At 46.8% G+C, this 19,891-nt stretch overlaps 1 protein-coding gene across 2 annotated transcripts in view; it reads left to right on the top strand.

Moving 5' to 3' along the window:
- The window catches only part of LOC148039757 (Methyltransferase MT-A70 family protein), a 231,150-nt gene that overhangs the window by 54,840 nt on the left and 156,419 nt on the right, over positions 1 to 19,891 (top strand). For both annotated transcript variants that reach the window (XM_087693652.1, XM_087693648.1), the window contains exon 2: positions 419 to 671. In XM_087693652.1, the coding sequence (XP_087549778.1) occupies positions 419 to 671 (253 nt within the window). The remainder of the gene's footprint in view (positions 1 to 418; positions 672 to 19,891) is intronic.

Here is a 19,891-nt window from a genome sequence, read left to right as displayed (position 1 = left end):
ATGATATCTTTATTTTCATGAACACACTATACTGTGTGTGCTCTAAGCCTTGTTGTGTCAGCCTATGCATTTATCTTTTGCTCACACCTTGTCTAATTCAGCCTTCTATGTATTCTTAACTCTGTGCCAGATCTCCTCTGGTTAAATGGTCAAATGAGTTCTGGAACCCATATTATGAAGATACAGCAGGAATCCTAACATGCTATTTCTTGAGCTCTTCTTAGTGGTTGTAAGTTGTAGCTTTTATTTGTTGATGTTCGAAAGTTATTAAAAGCTTAACAGCTCTCTTAACAGAAACAATGTAAAACTATCCTAATTTAATTATACAATAGATGTTATGATGCTAAAGAAACTGGAAAGTCTTTAGAGCATTGGAAATGATGAATACGTGTCTCATGTTTTGCTGTTATTTACTCAGGAAGTCAGAAAGTTGATTAATGATTGTCACAAAGCATTCAGAACACTGCCAGAAGTCTTGTCACTTCTTCGCAGCATTGAAGATCGGGTATTTGATGATGAAACAGAGAAAGGCCAGCAGGAGACAAATGAAAAATTGGAAGGAAAAAATAGTTCTCTATGTGTAGACTTTTTGAAGTTTGCCAGTGTTTGGCAGGCTCCTCTCTATGAGCTAACTTTGTCAGGAGCTAGTTTGCAAAGTAGAATCTCAGAAGGTACGCATTTCTAGTCGACCAGTTCTCTTTTTGAATGCAAGTTGCAACATGTACAATTGACCATTTTACTAACATTTAAATTCTGAATGTAAGAAGTCAGCTATGTTTTCTATAGTCTATATTCATATTTATTGACTTAAAATCAGAAGGCACTTAAAAATCCACTGAGTTTCATGTAGAAAAGTATGTGCTAAAGATTGCATTAATGAAAGCCTTTCAGTCTGCCTTTTGGAGGTGCCTTTGGGAGAATTGCCTGCCCACGTCTGATTTGTTTCTTCCTATGGCTTGATTGCTGATGGTGGGCTGGCTTTGAGCACTTGTTTGGTCTAGATGCAGTAGGATAGGGTGTGCCAGGAATGCCCGAGGCAGTTGTTGCAGACTGGAAGTGCCTTTTGGCATGTGTTGAAGGATAGCTGGTTTAAATATTGGGGGCTTTTCGATGGGAGTCAATAAGTTTGTGTGGCGTCACTTGCTCTACGAGGCTGAGATCAATGACTTGTAATAATTTAAGATGGGTCACGTGTGAATACCCCATTCAACTTTGAGAACCTAGATGACCTGAAAACAACAGCAAACGTAGGAACCCAACAAATCCTAACCCTGGAACAAGAGGTGAGAACATATCTCAGTGAAGGCCCTTTCACCATGCAACAATGGCAGCCAGAAAAACATGCCTATAAGACTGAAAAAGTATAATAGTGTCCTATAAAAAGAAAACATGTCGATGATCTAAAAGTAAAAGTACAAAAAGGAAACTCAATCAATGAGATGTTTGTCCTCTAAGGCGATGTATCTCTGCATGGCTGAGGCGTCTTGGCGTCTGTCTCTTGTGGCGCTCAATGATGGCTCTAATTTGTCTGTGGTGTGGATGTCTAGGCCTTCGTTTGGGTGGACGTGGGCGCCTAGACCGACTAAGTGCCGCTACTCTATCCAAAGGGAAACCTATAGAAGATGAGGCCCAAATTCTGTCTATGTGAGCCAAGCTATGGGGGCCTCCTACTCCATAGAATAGCTGCTCTGTGCCTTTGGAGCTCCAAGAGGAAGAAACCAAAGCATCTCTGATCCTCAAACTGCATGACTCGTCTCAAGGGTCCAAAACCCTCTTGAAATAGATAGTAGTATCTGCCTTGTATATCATAATATACTATGCATTAGCAGATGTAGTGTTCCTTTGTCTTTGGCTCTTTGTTGCATACTGGGCATATGCGTTCCTCTGTCTGTATGCCCTCTCATCTGCTTGTCTCAATCCTTAGGTGGTGGGATGAGGTGTGGATCTGACCAATAATTATGCGCAATCCATGAGGCAACTGTGTATCCATGTAACCAGGTTGGGTGATGAAACCATCCTCAAATACTTGAAGGAAGTGGGTTTGGTATCCTCGTGTCATGGGGGAAGGGGGGGAGGATCCAAGTCTTCTTCGTATCTAACCCCAGTATGTCTACTCTAATCACATGGTTTAGCTTTGATCGGCTTAGGTCAAGTGTAGGGAAATCCAGGCTATAATCAAAGGGGGATATTTTGTCAATCTATAGCCCATGTAAACTCATCCATGTACTAATCTGAGCATACCGACAATGTCACTCACCATTTGCTGCTAGCTATCTAGAAGAGACCAGGGCTAGCGGTGGGTATCTATCTTGGGGGAGCTCCCATAGTGTATGTATGAAAGTCATTGTTTGGACCAAGGCCTCAACCACCATGGGTGATGCTCCCAACTCAACTCTGACAATCTCATGTGGGGTCAAGCTCTTCGCTCATATCATATGTGAGATCATCATGACCAGTGGTCTTTCCATATGCTCCCACCCGTCATAGTATTCCTTCTCTGGTCCATTCTAGTCTCCCAAGGCTGTCTCCTCATGTGGAAGAGACTCGAACCCCAAATAGCTGCCCCATATAGGCGTGTGGGTGTAACCAAGGTGTCAAAAAGCCACGGTTTGGTGTGCGGTTCATGAAACTGTATGTGAGCACATCTCCTCTCCAATGCACATAAGGCTGCATATGCTTTTGCCAAACAAGCCTTTGATGTCTCTCTCCAAGAGAACTGTGGTCCCTTCAATGTGAAACCCAAATAAACATACTGCTTGATCATCTCCACTGGCTCTCCATCGAAAGTAAACTGGTGCTCAGCTCTTGTCACCCAAGTAGATGAAGTGTTAAATACCATAACTTTAGTTTTCCAAGGTTCACCTTTAGGTCTCTATCTCTGCAAAAAGCTGATAATGCATCCAAGTGTCTATTCAGTCCCTCGAGTGAGTCAGATATAAGCACAATACTGTCCACATAAAGCAGTAATGGTATTAACGCTCTAGCTAGGTTGGCTCCGGCCCCACCAGTTCTGTCCACATATTTTGAAATTTCATCTATGTACAACCGAGATAGTGTCGGTGAAAGTGGGCAGCCTTGTTTCACCCCAATGGTGCTATTGACTGTATTTGAGATGCCCTCAGGTGTCCATACAATGCTTATCACTATCTCATACAAGGCATAGATACTGTCAGTGCATTTTTACGAGCACATCAATGTCTTGCATTCTTCTCATGAGTCTCGCACGTGGCACCCTATCAAAGGCCTTGCGAAAGTCCACAAAACTACAGTAGATTTGTTTCTTGAATGCCTTGCCTTCTTCGATGATTTCCCTCAATGTAAAGATATGGTCTAGAGTTGTATATCCCCTCTTGAAGCCAACTTGGCCTTTTGATCTCAGGCCATGCATCTCGGCCCATTCACTCAATGCTTGTTTCACAATAGAGCCATACATTTTGGCTAGCATGTGTCCAATCATGATAGTTCAATAGTTACTCTCAGTAGCACGGGGTCTCCACTCTTAAAGAGTGGCACAATAGTATGGTCTGACCAACTGGTTGGAAATCCCTCACATAGACTGCCCTATTAAAGATGTGAACCGGTGCTGGTGCCAAGATATCATAAGCATGCGTGAAGTGTTCTGCTACTAAACCATCATGGTCTTGGGATTTTCCATTTTTCAGTTTCCATATGGCATTCCTCACTTTTTTTAATGTGAAAAATCTGCAATTTGCTAGTCTTGCGCTTGAGGGTGTTGAGAAACCCTTCACCCTTCACCCTTCACCCGCAGTCTGCGTTTTTTGCATTTCTGCATTTTGCGTTTAGGGTTTATGTTTAGGGTTTGCAGCCCCAAAAAGCGGCGCTACCCTAGACTGAATGTGCCTATTTATAGGCCACTCTCTCACTCATTCTTTCCGGTTGATTCATTCAGTCCATCACCCCTTCTCTCTAGCCTCTCCACTGCCCTCACACCTCTTGAAGAGGACATTGTGGTTCGTGGTTCATGACTGTCTTCATCATCTTCCTTGTGCTATGGTATCTTTGTTCCCTTGTATCACATTCATTCCATGATTCAGATCTTCATCATTCCATTCATTAGAGTTTCTCTTCTCTTCTCTTCTCAGTGTTTGCCGAGTTCACTCCATGTTCCTCCCCGCAAACCCTACTCTCTCGTTGGTACGCCGTCTTTTGACAGATAGGAGTGGCATATACTCTTGGTGAGGAATATCATAAAGTGTGCAAGCATATTCATTCCAATCATCTAGTCTAGTAATCTGGAGAGAGAGAGAGAGAGAGAGAGAGAGAGAGAGAGAGAGAGAGAGAGAGTATATTAACGTCTCTAAAAGGCCAATGTGGCCTATAAGACCAAAGCAATACATACAATGATGGTGTGTTTCTCATTTGGAACGAGAAAAGATGAAAAACATGCCTATAAGACTGAAAAAATGAAATAGTGTCCTATAAAAGGGAAACATGCCAATGATCTAAAAGTGAAAGTAGAAAAAGGAAAACTCTCTATCAATCAGATGCTTGTCCTCTAAGGAGGTGTATCTCTGCATGGCTGAGGTGTCTCGGCATCTGTCTCCTGTGGCGCTCAATGATGGCTTTAATTTGTCTGTGGTGTGGATGTCTAGGCCTTTGTTCAGGTGGACGTGGGCGCCTAGACCGGCTAAGTGCCACTGCTCTATCCAAAGGGACACCTACAAAAGATGAGGTCCAATGATGATGTACTCCTGTAGGCTGTGTGGCAGTAGTAGTGGTATCTGCCATACTCTGACGTGTATCAGTGAAAAAGTGAGTGACTGCTCTCTGTCTATGTGAGCCGAGCTGTGGGGGCCTCCTACTCCGTAGAATTGTTGCTTTGCGCCTTTGGAGCTCCAAGAGGAAGAATCCCAAGCATCTTTGATCCTCAAACTGCATGATCCATCTCAAGGGTCCAAAACCCTCTCGAAACAGACAGTGGTATCTACCTCGTATATCATAATATACAGTGCATCGGCAGTTGTAGTGTTCCTCTGTCTCTGGCTCTGTGTCGCATAGTGGGCATATGCGTTCCTCTGTCTGTATACCCTCCCATCTGCCTGTCTCAATCCTCAGGCGGTGGGATGAGGTGCGGATCTGACCAATAACTATGCGTAGTCCATGACGCAGCTGTGTGTCCATGTAATTGGGTCGGGTGATGAAACCATCCTCAGATACCTGAAGGAAGTGGGTCTGGTAGCGTGCCATCCTCGTGCCATGGGGGGAGGGAGGTTGGATCCAGTTCTTCTCCGTATCTAACTTTAGTATGTCTGCTCTGATCACATGGTTTAGCTCTGATCGGCTTAGGTCAAGTGTAGGGCAATCCAGGCTATAGTCAAAGGGGGGTAGTCTGTTAATCTGCAGCCCATGTAGACTCATCCATGTACTCATCTGAGCATACCAACAGTGTCTGTCACCATCTGCTGCTAGTTGTCTAGAAGAGGCCAGAGCTAGCCGTGGGTATCTATCTTGGGGGAGCTCCCATAGTCTATGTATGAAAGTCACTGCCTGGACCAAGGCCTCAGCCACCATGGGTGATGCTCCCAACTCAGCTCTGACAATCTCATGTGGGGTCAAGCTCTTCGCTCGTATCTTACGTGAGATCATCATGACCAGTGGTCTTTCCATATGCTCCCACCCGTCATAGTATTCCTTCTTTGGTCCATTCTGGTCTCCCAAAGGCTGTCTCCTCGTGTGAAAGAGACTCGGACCCCAAATAGCTGCCCCATATAGGAGTGTGGGTGTAACCAGGGTGTCAAAAAGCCACAATTTGGTGCGTGGCTCATGAAATTGTATGTGAGCACATTGCCTCTCCAATGCACCTAAGGCTGCATATGCTTTTGCCAAACGAGCCTCTGATGTCTCTCTCCAAGAGAACTGTGGTCCCTTCAATGTGACCCCCAAATAGACATACTGTCTAACCATCTCCACTGGCTCTCCATCAAAAGTAAACTGGTGCTCAGCTCTTGTCACCCAAGCAGCTGAAGTGTTAAATACCATAACTTTAGTTTTCCCAAGGTTCACCTTAAGATCTCTATCTCTGCAAAAAGTTGATAATGCATCCAAGTGTCTATTTAATCCCTCAGGTGAGTTAGATATAAGTACAATATCGTCGGCATAAAGCAGTAATGGTATCAGCACTCATGCTAGGGTGGCTCCGGCTCCACCAGTTCTGTCCACATATTCTGAAATTTCATCTATGTACAACCCAAATAGTGTCGGTGAAAGTGGACAGCCTTGTTTCACCCCAATGGTGCTATTGACTGTATTTGAGATGCCCTTAGGTGTTCGTACTCTGCCCGTCGCTGTCTCATACAAGGCATAGATACTCCACTGTATCTCTACAGGCACATCAATGTTTTGCATTCTTCTCATGAGTCTAGCACGTGGCACTGTGTCAAAGGCCTTGCAAAAGTCCACAAAACAGTAGTAGATCTTTTTCTTGAATGCCTTGCCTTCTTCGATGATTGCCCTCAATGTAAAGATATGGTCTAGAGTTGTATATCCCCTCCTGAAGCCAGCCTGGCCTTTTGATCTCAGGCCATGCATCTCAGCCCATTCACTCAATGCTTGTTCCATGATAGAGCCATATATTTTGGCCAGCATGTGTCCAATCATGATAGTTCGATAGTTACTAGGTAGCGCGGGGTCTCCACTCTTAAAGAGCGGCACAATAGTATGGTCTGACCAACAGGTTGGAAATCCCTCACAAACTGCCCTATTAAAGATGTGAGCCAGCCTTGGTGCCAAGATATCACAAGCATGCGCGAAGTGTTCAGCTACTAAACCATCATGATCTTGGGCTTTTCCATTTTTCAGTTTCCATATGGCATTCCTCACTTTTTTTTCTGTGAAAAATCTGCAATTTGCTGGTCTTGAGGTTGAGGGGAGTGGCATAGGCTCTTGGCCAGGAACATCATAGAGTGTACAAGCATATCCATGCCAATCATCCGGTCTAGTAATCTGTAAGGGTGGCTGGTTCTCATGCATCTTTTTCCATGCTCTCTTGCTGTCCTGTCCGAAGAACATGGAATACATTTCTGTTTCTAGTCTGCTCAGGTATTCCCGCTTCTTTTTGCGTACCAATCGTCTGAAGAGTGTTCGAGCATGCTTATGTGTACATATGCCAAGTGCCACCTCTTGCTGAAAACGTGCTCGTGTCTCTCTGCACTCATCATCATACCAGCCAATCTGTGGGGCATTACCTCGTGGAGGTTTATGTGACGGTGTAGTGTGTGGGAAAGCATAGGCTGCTGAAGTGTGTATTATCTCGGCCAACTGTCTTGTAAACTCATCCAGAGAGGCCTGTGTGTCTAGCTCCCTCAATGCATCTGGCACAGTAGTGCTGTATATGTGTGAGGTCGCTTCCATAAAATCATAGCGTGGTAATTTTGGTATGTGTGGCTGTGCTTCGTGTATATGCCCATATTGCATTGTGAAAGCTAGAATAGCATGGTCTACTGCTAATCCAATTGGTCTGTCTGAGATTTCAAAGCTTTTTATGTCAGGTAGCAAGTTGGGTGATCCAATCAAATAGTCCACTGTGCTTGACCCTTTCTTGTTATTCCAACATGTGAAACCATTAGATCTTGGCCATTGTGGCAGCTCGTTAAGGATGGCCAAACCATGTGCACTTCCCAATGCGAGTAGGTGTGTTCCATATTCTGTTCTCTCTCTATCTTGGGCTGATCTAACTAATCCCACTTCATCTAATGCAATATCTCTGAACATCTCATCACTAGTGTCAAAGAAAGCAGATTGGTTGCTTCCTATGCGTGTATTAAAGTCTCCTGCTAGTAGAACATCCCCAATTCTCATAAATCTCATTATGTCTTCATATAGTGGTGTATACGGGGATGCCTCTTTAGGGGCAAGCTTAGAGTATGCAGGGGGAAAGTAGCATATGGCAATATACATGTCTCGAGTTCTACTTGTACGTAACCTGATCCACATGTATCTTGCCTCTACATCTCTATGTACCACTTGGATTGTATCTCGGAGCTCTTCTCTAAATAGAATTGCCACACCTCTTGATCCCCTCGTCCCTCCAGGCCGCCTAGGCTGAGGGCGATATAAACTTTCCCATCTATATCCATATACATTAGGTAGACGGCTGTCTTTACATTGATGTGTCTCAGTATACATAGCAATGTCTATCCCTTTGAAAGTATCCTCAAAATAACCTGCATTTGTCTTAAGGGAGCCATTGCAATTCCACAGTGTGAACTTCAGGGTCTCATAGGCCGTGCACCATCATGCTGTCCTTTTCTCTGTGATGATGATTCTTCCATCTCTGCAGACAGCCCATTTACCTGCTTTCCGTGCCTCTAGAACACATGGTATATTTTCCCTCCTGTGGGCTATCTGGGCTGGGGTGAGGTCTTCATCTAGGTAGATCTTTTCTCCTTTGAGAGCGATCCTCTTGGAGAGGAAGGCTCTCTTCTTTTCCAAGTCTCCAAACTTCAAGATGAGGACTTTTGTTTTTGTGTCAGCTTTCCCGACTCGCCAAGCCCCAATGATGGGTACATCTGTAGCCCCAATTTTGGTGCAAGAGCTGTAGCATCTTCAATTGGGGAGCTTTTCTTATCTAGTCCAACCACTCTTACGTGGAGTGCGCATGCCCGTCTTTTTGCCTCTTCTTCCAAGGTGGCATTCATAACTTCCACTTTGTTGCCATGCATTCCTTTGTTCTTTTTTGCCACATCTATCCATTCTGCATTTTCTTTGACAATATCTCTCCATTTTCTTTTGGGTGCCTTCCGCCACACTTGCATAGGTGTGCATATCCTTTTTTAAAACATCTATTTCTTTTTGTAGTTCCGGTGTGATTTGTGGTTCCTTTTGTGCGTCCAGTTTCTTTTTGCATTCCTCTAGTTCTTCTTGTAGATTAGAGATCATTGAGTCTTTCTCTGCCATGTGTGCATCCAATGTTTGTTGCATCTCCTTTTTTAGTTCTTCCATCATTTCAGCTCGAACCCGCTCTTGTATATCATTTTCCATTTCCTTCCTCATGATATGCATTTCAGCACGGAGTATGGTCAACATCTCCTCATATAGTGTTTCATTAATTTTGTGGGATGTCTTCCCATATCTACTTGACCTTGGAGAGACATTCCAATCTCGGGTTTTACGCCCATAGGTTTTGTATATCGTGTTCTTTGGCGGTGTATGAAACATTGTTTCCATGGTTGGTTTTGTGATTCCTTCATTGTCAAATTTTTCCATCATGATTATAGTATGTGCTATAGCATAAAACTGTTTACAGTCTGACTAGAGTAGTAAACCAGTAACATAAACTATCACTATAGCATGAACTGTCAGTATATCATAAACTGTCAATGTGAGTGCATCATAAAATATGACTGTAGCATAAACTATCAATGTAGCATAGAACTGCCAATCTCACCTAAAGTGTCACTGTAGCATGAAATGTTAACGTGCGTAAGTCGTAATTCACGCAGGTCTCCAGTCTACACCGCACGGCAAGGTTCACATCAGTCTGAGTACATTTGCAATCTCAGTACATTCACATAGGTCTGCATTTACGTCACTCTGAGAGAGTCAACAGATTTCTTATACAGTCACAGTCATGACACAAAACTGTCCCATCAGTCACTGCGCATCCCTGCAGATACTGTTCACAAGGCCCACCACTGTTTACTGCAGGTACATTCCATCACTGTTCACTTAGTACTCCTGCGTCAGTACATTTACAGCATTCTTAGTGCTCCTGCGTTAGTACCTTCGTCACAGCATTCTCACTACAGCATTCTCATTTGTCACAGTACATTCCTCACAGCATGTATTTTTGTCACAGGACATTCGTCAGTACAGCATTACTGCATTAGAGAGATCATGCTTGTATCAGAGAGAGAGCTCACGCCTGCATTACTGACGACCTCAGACTTGTATCAAACTTGACGATCTGTCTTGCATTACGCTTGCATTACTGATGACCTGTCCTGCATCAGACTTGACAACCTATCCCGTCACGTCAGAGCATACCCGTCAGAGCATACCCATCACGTCAGAGCATACCCGTCATGTCACACACAGAGAGAGAGAGAGAGAGAGAGAGAGAGAGAGGGAGGGAGGGAGGGAGGGAGGGAGGGAGGGAGGGAGGGAGGGAGGGAGGCCATGGTGGAGTCGAGGAGAGATGGCGACCTGTCCCTGTCCGTGAGAGAGAGAGAGAGAGAGAGAGAGAGAGAGAGAGAGAGAGAGAGAGAGAGAGAGAGAGATCCCCGTGGTTCCATTGTCAGGCATCTTGGGTACCCTTTGGGTATTGATGTTCGGCCAAAGAAACTACTAGAGTGGATTTCACAATGGAAGTCATAGGCTTGGCCCTTCCATGTTCGCCTCAAAGTGGCTCAGACAATTATGTTGCCAATGCTCACATATTTCTTGCCATTGCTGCCTTGGACTAAACCTACATTGAATGCTCTTACTCAGTACATTCGTTTCATGTTATTGAAGAAGGATTCCTTGCATGCAGGCATTTCATGGATTTCTTGGTCGCATGCATGTACCCCCAAACGCATGGGTGGCGGGGCTATTTTGGATACCAAAACTCATATGCTGGCACTCCGTTGGTCTCTTTTTCGTGCCATGTGCTTGGATCATTACCCGTGGGTCTTTATAGCCCGTTATTTTCTTGAGGAGCACGGGCTTGTGCATGGTAATACCCAAATTCGGAACTCCTGGTGGCATGTTCTTAATGCAGACTCTTGGTTTTCTAGTCCTTCATCCTCTCCCTGCTTGCTCATTTGGTATGTTCCTGGAAATTGGTTCTCCAGAAGGCTCAGTGGCATCCAACGGAGGACCGCTTAGCTTCTAACTCTTTTCAACTGGAATTGTTGGCAGCCTCGCGATTACTTTCTTGGGAAGGCAAACATGAGCTCAAACCAAAATTTAACCGCATGGGATGCTTGGGCTTGACTTCAGTTGCAGATGCCACCCTTGCCAGTCGCAATGTGTTGATATCGTTTCGTACAGCCACCAGGAGGCTTTTCAGGATCCCTCGTGGATACCGTGACTTATGGGGACAGCTTTTGATGGTGCTCCAGAGCAGACAACCCTTTCTTGCCCTTGCTTCTTATTGTCCCTGGCAGGACTGGGACCTTGCAAGCCGGCTGAATTTGGAAAAGGCCTCAACTAACCAGGTGTATCATCTTCTGATTAAAGATCATCAATGGCTGGTTACTAAAGCTAATACTGTATGGGGATTGCGTAAATCTCAGTCATGGTGGAAGGTAACTGTGATGGAGGGCTGGTTGAACAAGACACCTTTCAAATGCAAGGTCTTTCTTTGGAGGGTGATGATTGGTGGTCTTCCTCTTGCTTCAGCCCTTTCCAAGCGTCGAATATCCAACGGCAATTGTTTCTTTTGCACAACCAGTGTGGAATCGGCCTGTCATCGATTTATTTCTTGCCCTCTCGCTAAGAAAATCTGGTCACTCTTGTCAGCGGTTTGGCGAGCAGTGGTTGGTTTCTCACTAAGCCCTTTTGATTGGGTTTTTGTGCGGCCCAAATACCCCACACCGGCTCAGTCCCATATGAAGATCTTGTTTCACTTTCTCAGATACTGGGGCTGTTGGCACAATTGGACCATTCGGAATGCTTTTCTTTTTGATTCAGCCTCTAATGTTCAGGGACATATTGCTAGGCTTAAAGGTCTCTTGCATTGGCAGATAGATCTCATTCGGCACTCTGACTTACTCCCTCGGGAGGACTTAATTCCTTGGCATATGGCAATTTCCTCTGCGTCTTTGCCATGACTTTTGTAACTCTTTTGTCGTTTAGTACTTTATAAATATAACATCCATTACGAGAGAGAGAGAGAGAGAGAGAGAGAGAGAGAGAGAGAGAGAGAGAGAGAGAGAGAGAGAGAGAGAGAGAGAGAGAGAGAGAGAGAGAGAGAGAGAGAATACCCCACACCGGCACAGTTGCATATGAAGATCTTGTTCCATTTTCTTAGATACTGGGGATGATGGCACAACTGGACCACTTGGAATGCCTTTCTTTTTGATTCGGCATCTAATGTTCCTAGACACATTGCTAGGCTTAAAGGCCTTTTGCTTTGACAGATAGATCTCCTTCGGCAATCTGACTTGCTCCCTCGGGAAGACTTACTTCCTTGGCATTTGGCAATTTCCACTGTGTTTTTGCCATGACTTGTGTATCTCTGTCCGGGTTTTGTACTGACAGTTGACACACGCTCGCTTACAGCCATCGTGTATCTTGTAATCATGTAAACTTGTACCTTTTTTTTCGTAGTTAATACAATTACCTTTTATGAAGAGAGAGAGAGAGAGAGAGAGAGAGAGAGAGAGAGAGAGAGAGAGAGAGAGAGAGAGAGAGAGAGAGAGAGAGAGAGAGAGAGAGAGAGAGAGAGAGAGAGAGAGAGAGAGAGAGAGAGAGAGAGAGAGAGGGACGGTCCAAAGGGCCCACCTGCTAAGCTGGCGTTTGATACTAGAGGTAATGTGATTACACCCTGGGATCATCGTTATCCCCGTTCCACTCCCAAGGCAGTGGATATTCCATCTAGCTCTAAAGCGGGCCGCCAGAATTCTTTTGCAGTGTTAGCTGATTTTCTGGATGAAGGTGTCCTGGACGCTCTCGCAGAAAAGGTGAAATCGAGGCAACAGGTGCCTCGTTCCTGATTCTCTTTTTTTGAAGATATATGAAGATAGCCACGTGGAATGTGCGAGGCATTTGTTCTCGTCATAAGCAACATGCCATGTGGACTGTCTTGCATGAGAACCAGTGGGATATCTTGTGTGCGGTTGAGCACAAGAGTCACGGTGAAGCAGGAAAAGTTGTGGATTGCCATGGGTTTCGCCTATTTTATGCAGGGACACATGCTATGCACTATTCGGGCGTGCTTATGATTGTCCATGAGAAATACCAGCGTGTTCTTATTAAAAATGATGTACCGGGCCGCTTTGTGGTAATCGAAGTTTTATTTGAAGGAGAGATTTTATGGTTGCTGGGTCTCTATGCTCCGAATGACCCCGCATCCCGACGGGATCTTTGGAAGACTTTGCAGAGCTCCATGTCACTTGGCAGAAGGGGTTTTTTGATGGGGGATTTCAATATGTGTGTTGACTCTTCTCAGTCCACTTTAGGGCATTCGGTAATGGATGCTCCGGAAAGTCGGGTATGGAATGCCTTTGCTCTTCACGTACTTAAGCAAGATCTCTGGTCTTGGCTCCACCCTTCTTCTTCAGGGTTTACTTTTCATTCCACACAATATGCAACTACCTGGTCGCGGTTGGACCGAATGTATATCATGCAGGGGGATGATTTTCTTCCCGAGATGCTGGAAATGAAAGTCTTGCAGCAATATGCCTTGTCGGACCATTTCCCTCTCCAGCTTGAGATGCTTGCACAACCTATTGCACCTTTTATGCAGTTCCTGGATAGACTCCCTTTACGTTTCAACTCGTCTTATTTGAAGCATCCAATCTTTCAGGGCTACATGCAGCAATTGATTGAGAGGTTTTTATTGGACTTCGCCTCTGAGGGCTTGGCTTCCTTTGCACGGCTGCTCTCTAATGTGCAGCGGGTTGCTCGGTAGTATGGGATCCATCATGCCTCTATTTGTCGGCGGCGTCGACACGCAGTGGAGGATTTACTGGCTTTGGTCCGTTCTCTGCTGATGGACACCCCAGATGATGAATTTTTGTTGTCACTGGTGATGCTTTTGGCTGATCTTATTCAAGTATTTCAGTTGAAATCTTATTAGTAGGCCAAACTGCACAACTTGACTGACACATTGCAAGATAGTGCTTGTCAGACTCATAAGTTCTTTCACGCCTTGTATACTTCTCCTGCTCGAGAAAATATGACTAGACTCCAGGATTCAGAAGGTCGCATGGCCACTGATCCACAAACCACTGTCAATATGTGCATAAATTATTTTATGGATCTTCTTGGTTCTTCTCCATCGCCTTCTAACCAGGTTACGCATGCATGCTCAGTCTTCTATGATCTCGTCCCCGAGCAGGTTCCGCTTGATATGCAAGCTACTTTGAAGGCAGATATTTGCGAGGAGGAGGTTATGGATGTTTTGTTACACCTGCCTAAGGATAAAAGTCCTGGTTGGGATGGTCTCACCAATGAATTCTTTGAGAGCTCGGCCACCCAGCTGGTGAAGCCATTGGCGGCTATGTTTCAGCAGGTTTGGGAAACAGGGGTCATGCCTTCCTCATGGAAAGAAGGCCTTATCAAACTGCTTCCAAAGGTCCCTTCGCCGTCGATGTTGCAACACTGGAGACCAGTTTCTTTGATGGGTTCGATGTATAAAATCTTTTCCAAAGTGCTGGCGAATTGGCTTCACAAGCACCTTCCAGATATTGTGCATCCTCTTCAATATGGTTTCATTAAGAGCCGCAACATTCTGCATAATATCTTAAATGTGCAAATGGCTATTGACTATGCGAGGCACTCCAGTCAGGAAGTGGTATTGATTCAATTGGATCTGGAAAAGGCTTTTGACAATTTAGACTGGTCTTTCATTGCAGAACTTATGTCTGCCATGGGTTTTGGTACTCGGATGTCCCGATTGATCTACACCATTAGTGCTGAGGCTTCTTCACGTGTTATGCTCAATGGTGGGGTTACAGAGCCATTTGTCCTTGCACGCTCAGTGAGACAGGGTTGCCCTTTGAGTCCTCTCTTCTTTGCCCTGGCGACCCACCCGGTTCTTTCAATGTTATCTTCAATGGCAGCTTCTGATCAACTAGCCGGATTGTCTCTTCCTTTGGGGCAGCACTTCATTAGCCAATCTTTGGCTGATGATAGCTTTATGATTTTGCGTGCAGACAAGGACAACATTCGCAAGGCATTAGCTGTTTGGACACTGTTTGGTCATGCTTCGGGTCTTCGCATCAATGCCTTCAAATCAGCCATTCTCAGCTGCACGGAGTCGGATTTACAGTCATTGGGCTGGCAGGGTCAGGTTATTCCCCGTGACTCCATTGTCAGGCATCTTGGGTACCCGTTGGGTGTTGATGTTCGGCCAAAGCAACTACTGGAGTGGATTTCACAAAAACTGGCAGCTAAGTTTATGTATTGGAAGTCGCAAGCGTGGCCCTTTCATGTCCGCCTCAAAGTGGCACAAACAATTATGCTGCCAATGCTCACATATTTCTTGCCATTGTTGCCCTGGACTCCTACTACTTTGAAGGCTCTCACTCGCCCTATTCGTTTCATGTTATGGAAGAAGGATTCATTGCACGCAAGTATTTCGTGGATTTCGTGGTCACATACATGTACCCCCAAACGCCTGGGTGGTGGAGCTATTTTGGATGCTGAAACTCGTATGCTGGCTCTTCGTTGGTCTCTTTTTCGCGCTATGTGTGTGGACCACCACCCTGGACCATTATAGCCCGTTATTTTCTTGAGGACAGCGGGCTTCGGCATGGTAATACACGACTTCGGTGCTCCTGGTGGCATGTCCTTAATGCAGACTCTCGATTTTCCAGTCCCTCCTCCTCTCTGTTTACTGCATTTAGTCGGCTCCTGGAAAGTGGTGCTCCAAAAGGCGCGTTGGCATCCAGTGGGGGACCGCTTGCATACTAACTCCTTTCAACTGGAATTGTTGGCAGTCTCGAGATTACTTTCATGGGAAGACAAACATGAGCTCAGACCAAGATTTAATCGCATGGCCCGCTTGGGTGTGACTTCAGTTGCGGATGCCACCCTTGCCACTCGTAATGTCTTCGCATTGTTTCGTACTGCCAGGAGACTGTTCAGGATCCTGCGCGGATACCGTGATTTATGGGAACAGCTTTTGTCGGTGCTTCGGGGCAGGCAACCCTTTCTTGCCCTGGTGGTGGATCGTCCTTGGCAGGACTGGGACCTTGCAGGCTGGTTGAGTCTGGAAAAGGCCTCTGCTAATTAGGTGTATCATCTTCTCATTAAAGATCATCAATGAGTGGGTGTGAAAGCTAATACTGTATGGGGATTGCGGAAATCTCAGTCATGGTGGAAGGCAACTATGATGGAGGGCTGGTTGAATAAGACACCTTTCAAATGCAAGGTCTTTCTTTGGCGGGTGATGATTGGTGGTCTTCCTCTTGCCTCGGCCCTTTCCAAGTGGAGAATCTCAAACGGCAATTGTTTCTTCTGTACCACTACTGTGGAATCGGCCCGACATCGGTTTATTTCTTGCCCACTCGCTAAGAATATCTGGTCACTCTTGTCACAAGTTTGGCGCGCAGTGGTGGGGTCCTCACTAACCCCTTTCGATTGGGTTTTTGTGCGGCGAAAATACCCGACACCGCAACAGTTGCATATGAAGATCTTATTTCACTTTTTCAGATACTGGGGATGCTGGCACATTTGGACCATGCGGAATGCCTTTCTTTTTGATTCGGCCTCTAATGTACCTAGACACATTGCCCGGCTTAAAGGTCTCTTGCATTGGCAGATAGATCTCATTCGGCACTCGGACTTGCTCCCTCGGGAGGACTTGCTTCCCTAGCATAGGGCAATTTCCTCTGGGTCTTTGCCATGACTTATGTAACTTTTTCGTGGCTTAGTACTGGGATTTTACACACGTTGGCCTAGGGCCCTCGTGTATCTTGTAATCATGTAAACTTGTACCTTTGTTTCGTAATTAATACAATTACGTTTTACGAGAGAGAGAGAGAGAGAGAGAGAGAGAGAGAGAGAGAGAGAGAGAGAGAGAGAGAGAGAGAGAGAGAGAGAGAGAGAGAGAGAGAGAGAGAGAGAGAGAGAGAGAGAGAGAGAGAGAGAGAGAGAGAGAGAGAGAGAGAGAGAGAGAGAGAGAGAGAGAGAGAGAGAGAGAGATTTCTGGAGAGGAGAGAGCAAGGAGGCGGAAATGCGATGTCGGAGAGCGCGTCGCCTGTCGCGCCGCCATAGCCAGGTTCACCGTCGTCTGCGCACGTCGTCGCCTGCAGCTGCCTGCCGCCCGTCGCCTGCAGCTGCCCCTCGCCTGCAGCTGCCCGTCGCCCGTCGCCTGTTGCCTGCAGCTGCCCGTCGCCTGCAGCTGCCCGTCGCCTGCAGGCCCGTCACCTGTTGCCCGCCCCTGACGCCCCGTTGGCCGCGGCTGCCCCTGGCGTCCTGTTCCGTCGGGCGCGACTGGGTCCCTCGCCCCGCTGCTGGTCGGCCCATCGCCAGTGGCCCCCGCCCTGTTGTCGCCCGCCTGAGTGGTGGCCTCTGCACCAGCGTTTCGTTCGTTCGCCCTCTGTGTTTAGGGTTTCTGCTGGCGAGGCCCCTGCCCTGCGCCCTCGACTATCCCGTGCTGCTGTCGACTGCCAGACCTGTGTCCCACCCTCAGGCCCTTGCACTGTTAGGGTTGCACCCTGCCACACGCGTTCGTGGGACAGGCCACGACTCAGGCTGACAGGTAAATTTCTGGTTACATTGGCTGTGTTTGTGGAATCCGTCCTTGGCCAGCGCCGCGGTACAGGAAAGAAAGAGAGCGAGAGCGAGAGAGAGAGCGCGAATGAGAAGACAGCAGTATGGCTGGCCTGGATATGGATTTTCTCGAACAGACGGTGGCAGCCCTTGGCCCTGATTCCGATGCAGAGGAGACAGAGGATATGGTGCCATGCACGGAGGAGTTGCCTCCGGGTTCTGAACTGCCGGGTTCTGAACTGCCGCCTGCTGGCAAACGCACCAAGCATACTTCTGAGGACCCAATGGGTTCTCAGGAACGTTCCTATGCGCAAGTGGCCGTTGATCCTGTGGATTCACAGGAAATTGACTGGGAACATTTGCTAGACTTTGCCAATACTTTGCTTGGCGACTATGTCCAGCATAATACTGAATCTTTTTCTAAAGCGGCAACGGATGATGTGCTGGAAGCTACGGTGGACCCTAAATCAGTCTTGAGATCCTTCTCGGTCTTTTATGATTGTGCAGTTATCCTTTTCTTCACTGGCAGGATCCCAGTGCTGTCGCATATTCGCCAGTGGATGCACCATTTATTGCAAGGGGAGTGTGTTGAGGAGATCTTCCTTGGACCTCGCGGCTTTTATGAGGTGCTCTTGAAATCGGAAATGCATCGAGCTGAGCTCCTGTCCAAGTTGCCACTATTCTTTGATCGCCGCCTGGTCCATGTTGTACCATGGCGCCCATGGCCGACTTCCAGCGTCTGCTTCAACGAGAATGCCCGGTGTGGGTGGAAGTGGAAAATTGTCCGGCGGTCTATTGGCCAATGTTGAAGGATGCAATGGCGGCTGTGGGCACGGTGCTGGTTCCCCCAAGCCTCAGGGCAATGAACCGGAACCGTTTATGCATGTTATGGGACACGGCCAGGAAAAGGCCCGCCTGGCTTCGCCTCAGTTGTTCAGGCATGCATCCTCTGCATTTTCGCTTGAAATGGGGCAACTTTGCGGGGCACTGCTTTTCATGTGGGAAATTGGGGCATTTCATGGCTGAATGCCCTGAAAGGCAACCGTCTTTGGAGGATGCGCAGGTTGTGCTGCCCAAGGACGACATGGTGCTTGATGCTCCGCCCCAGGAAGTCATGGATAAAGGCAAACAACCGGTCCTGGGTTTGGATTCCCGTCCAAAAAAAGGTAAAAAGTTGGATGCAGGCCTGGCAGATCCTGGGCCTCCTGTTTCCCAGGATTCCGTGCGCACGTATACGCGCAGAAAAGAATTGGTCACTTCATAGCAGGCTCCGCGTACTGCGGCACCGTCTGCCCCCCGTAATCAGGCTCCAAGGAAAGTCTATACTGATGGTCCCAAAGGCCCTCCTGCTAAGCTGGCGTTTGATACCAAAGGTAATGTGATTACTCCCTGGGATCGGCGTTATCCCCGCCCCACTCCCAAGGCAGTGGATTTACCCTCTACCTCTAAAGCAGGTCGCCAGAATTCTTTTGCAGTATTGGCTGATTTTCTGGATGAGGGCGTCCTGGATGCTCTCGCGGAAAAGGTGAAATCGAGGCAATAGGTGCCTCGTTCCTGACTTTCTTTTTTGAAGAGATATGAAGCTAGCCACATGGAATGTGCGAGGCATTTGCTCTCGCCATAAGCAACATGCCATGTGGACCGTGTTGCATGAAAATCAGTGGGATGTATTGTGTGCAGTTGAGCACAAAAGTCACGGTGAAGCAGGGAAAGTTGTGGATTGTCATGGATTCCGTCTGTTTTATGCAGGCACCCATGCTACGCACTATTCGGGCGTACTGATGATTGTCCATGAGAAATATCAGCCTGTCCTTATTAAAAATGATGTGCAGGGCCGCTTTCTGGTTATCGAAGTCTTATTTGAAGGAGAGATTTTATGGTTATTGGGCCTCTATGCACCGAATGATCCCGCATCCAGACGGGATCTTTGGTCCACTTTGCAGGGCTCCATGTCACGTGGCCGAAGGGGGCTCTTGATGGGAGATTTCAATATGTGTATTCACTCTTCTCAGTCCACTTCAGCGCATTCGGTAATGGATGCGCCGGAAAGCCGGGTGTGGAATTCCTTCGCTTTGCATGTTCTTAAGCAGGATCTTTGGTCCTGGCTTCACCCTTCTTTTTCGGGGTTTACTTTTCATTCTGCACAATATGCCACTACTTGGTCGCGGCTGGACAGAATGTATATCATGCAGGGGGATGATTTTCTTCCCGAGATGCTGGAAATGAAGGTCTTGCAGCAGTATGCGTTGTCGGATCATTTCCCCCTTCAGCTGGAGATGCAGGCACAATCTATTGCACCTTTTATGCAGTTGCTGGATAGGCTCCCGTTACGTTTCAACTCCTCTTATTTGAAGCATTCAATTTTTCAGGGCTATATGCAGCAACTGATCGAGAGGTTCTTATTGGACTTCGCCTCTGAGGGCTTGCCTTCATTTGCACGGTTGCTCTCTAATGTACGGCGTGTTGCTCGGCAGTATGGAATCCATCATGCATCCCTTTGTCGCCG

Source organism: Lygodium microphyllum, chromosome 2 (assembly GCF_053477565.2).
Source record: "Lygodium microphyllum isolate KBCC chromosome 2, Lygodium_microphyllum_v1.1.10, whole genome shotgun sequence".
NCBI classification, from domain to species: Eukaryota; Viridiplantae; Streptophyta; class Polypodiopsida; order Schizaeales; family Lygodiaceae; genus Lygodium; species Lygodium microphyllum.
Note: the sequence above shows the minus strand (reverse complement) of the source record. Positions and strands in the feature narration are given on the sequence as shown.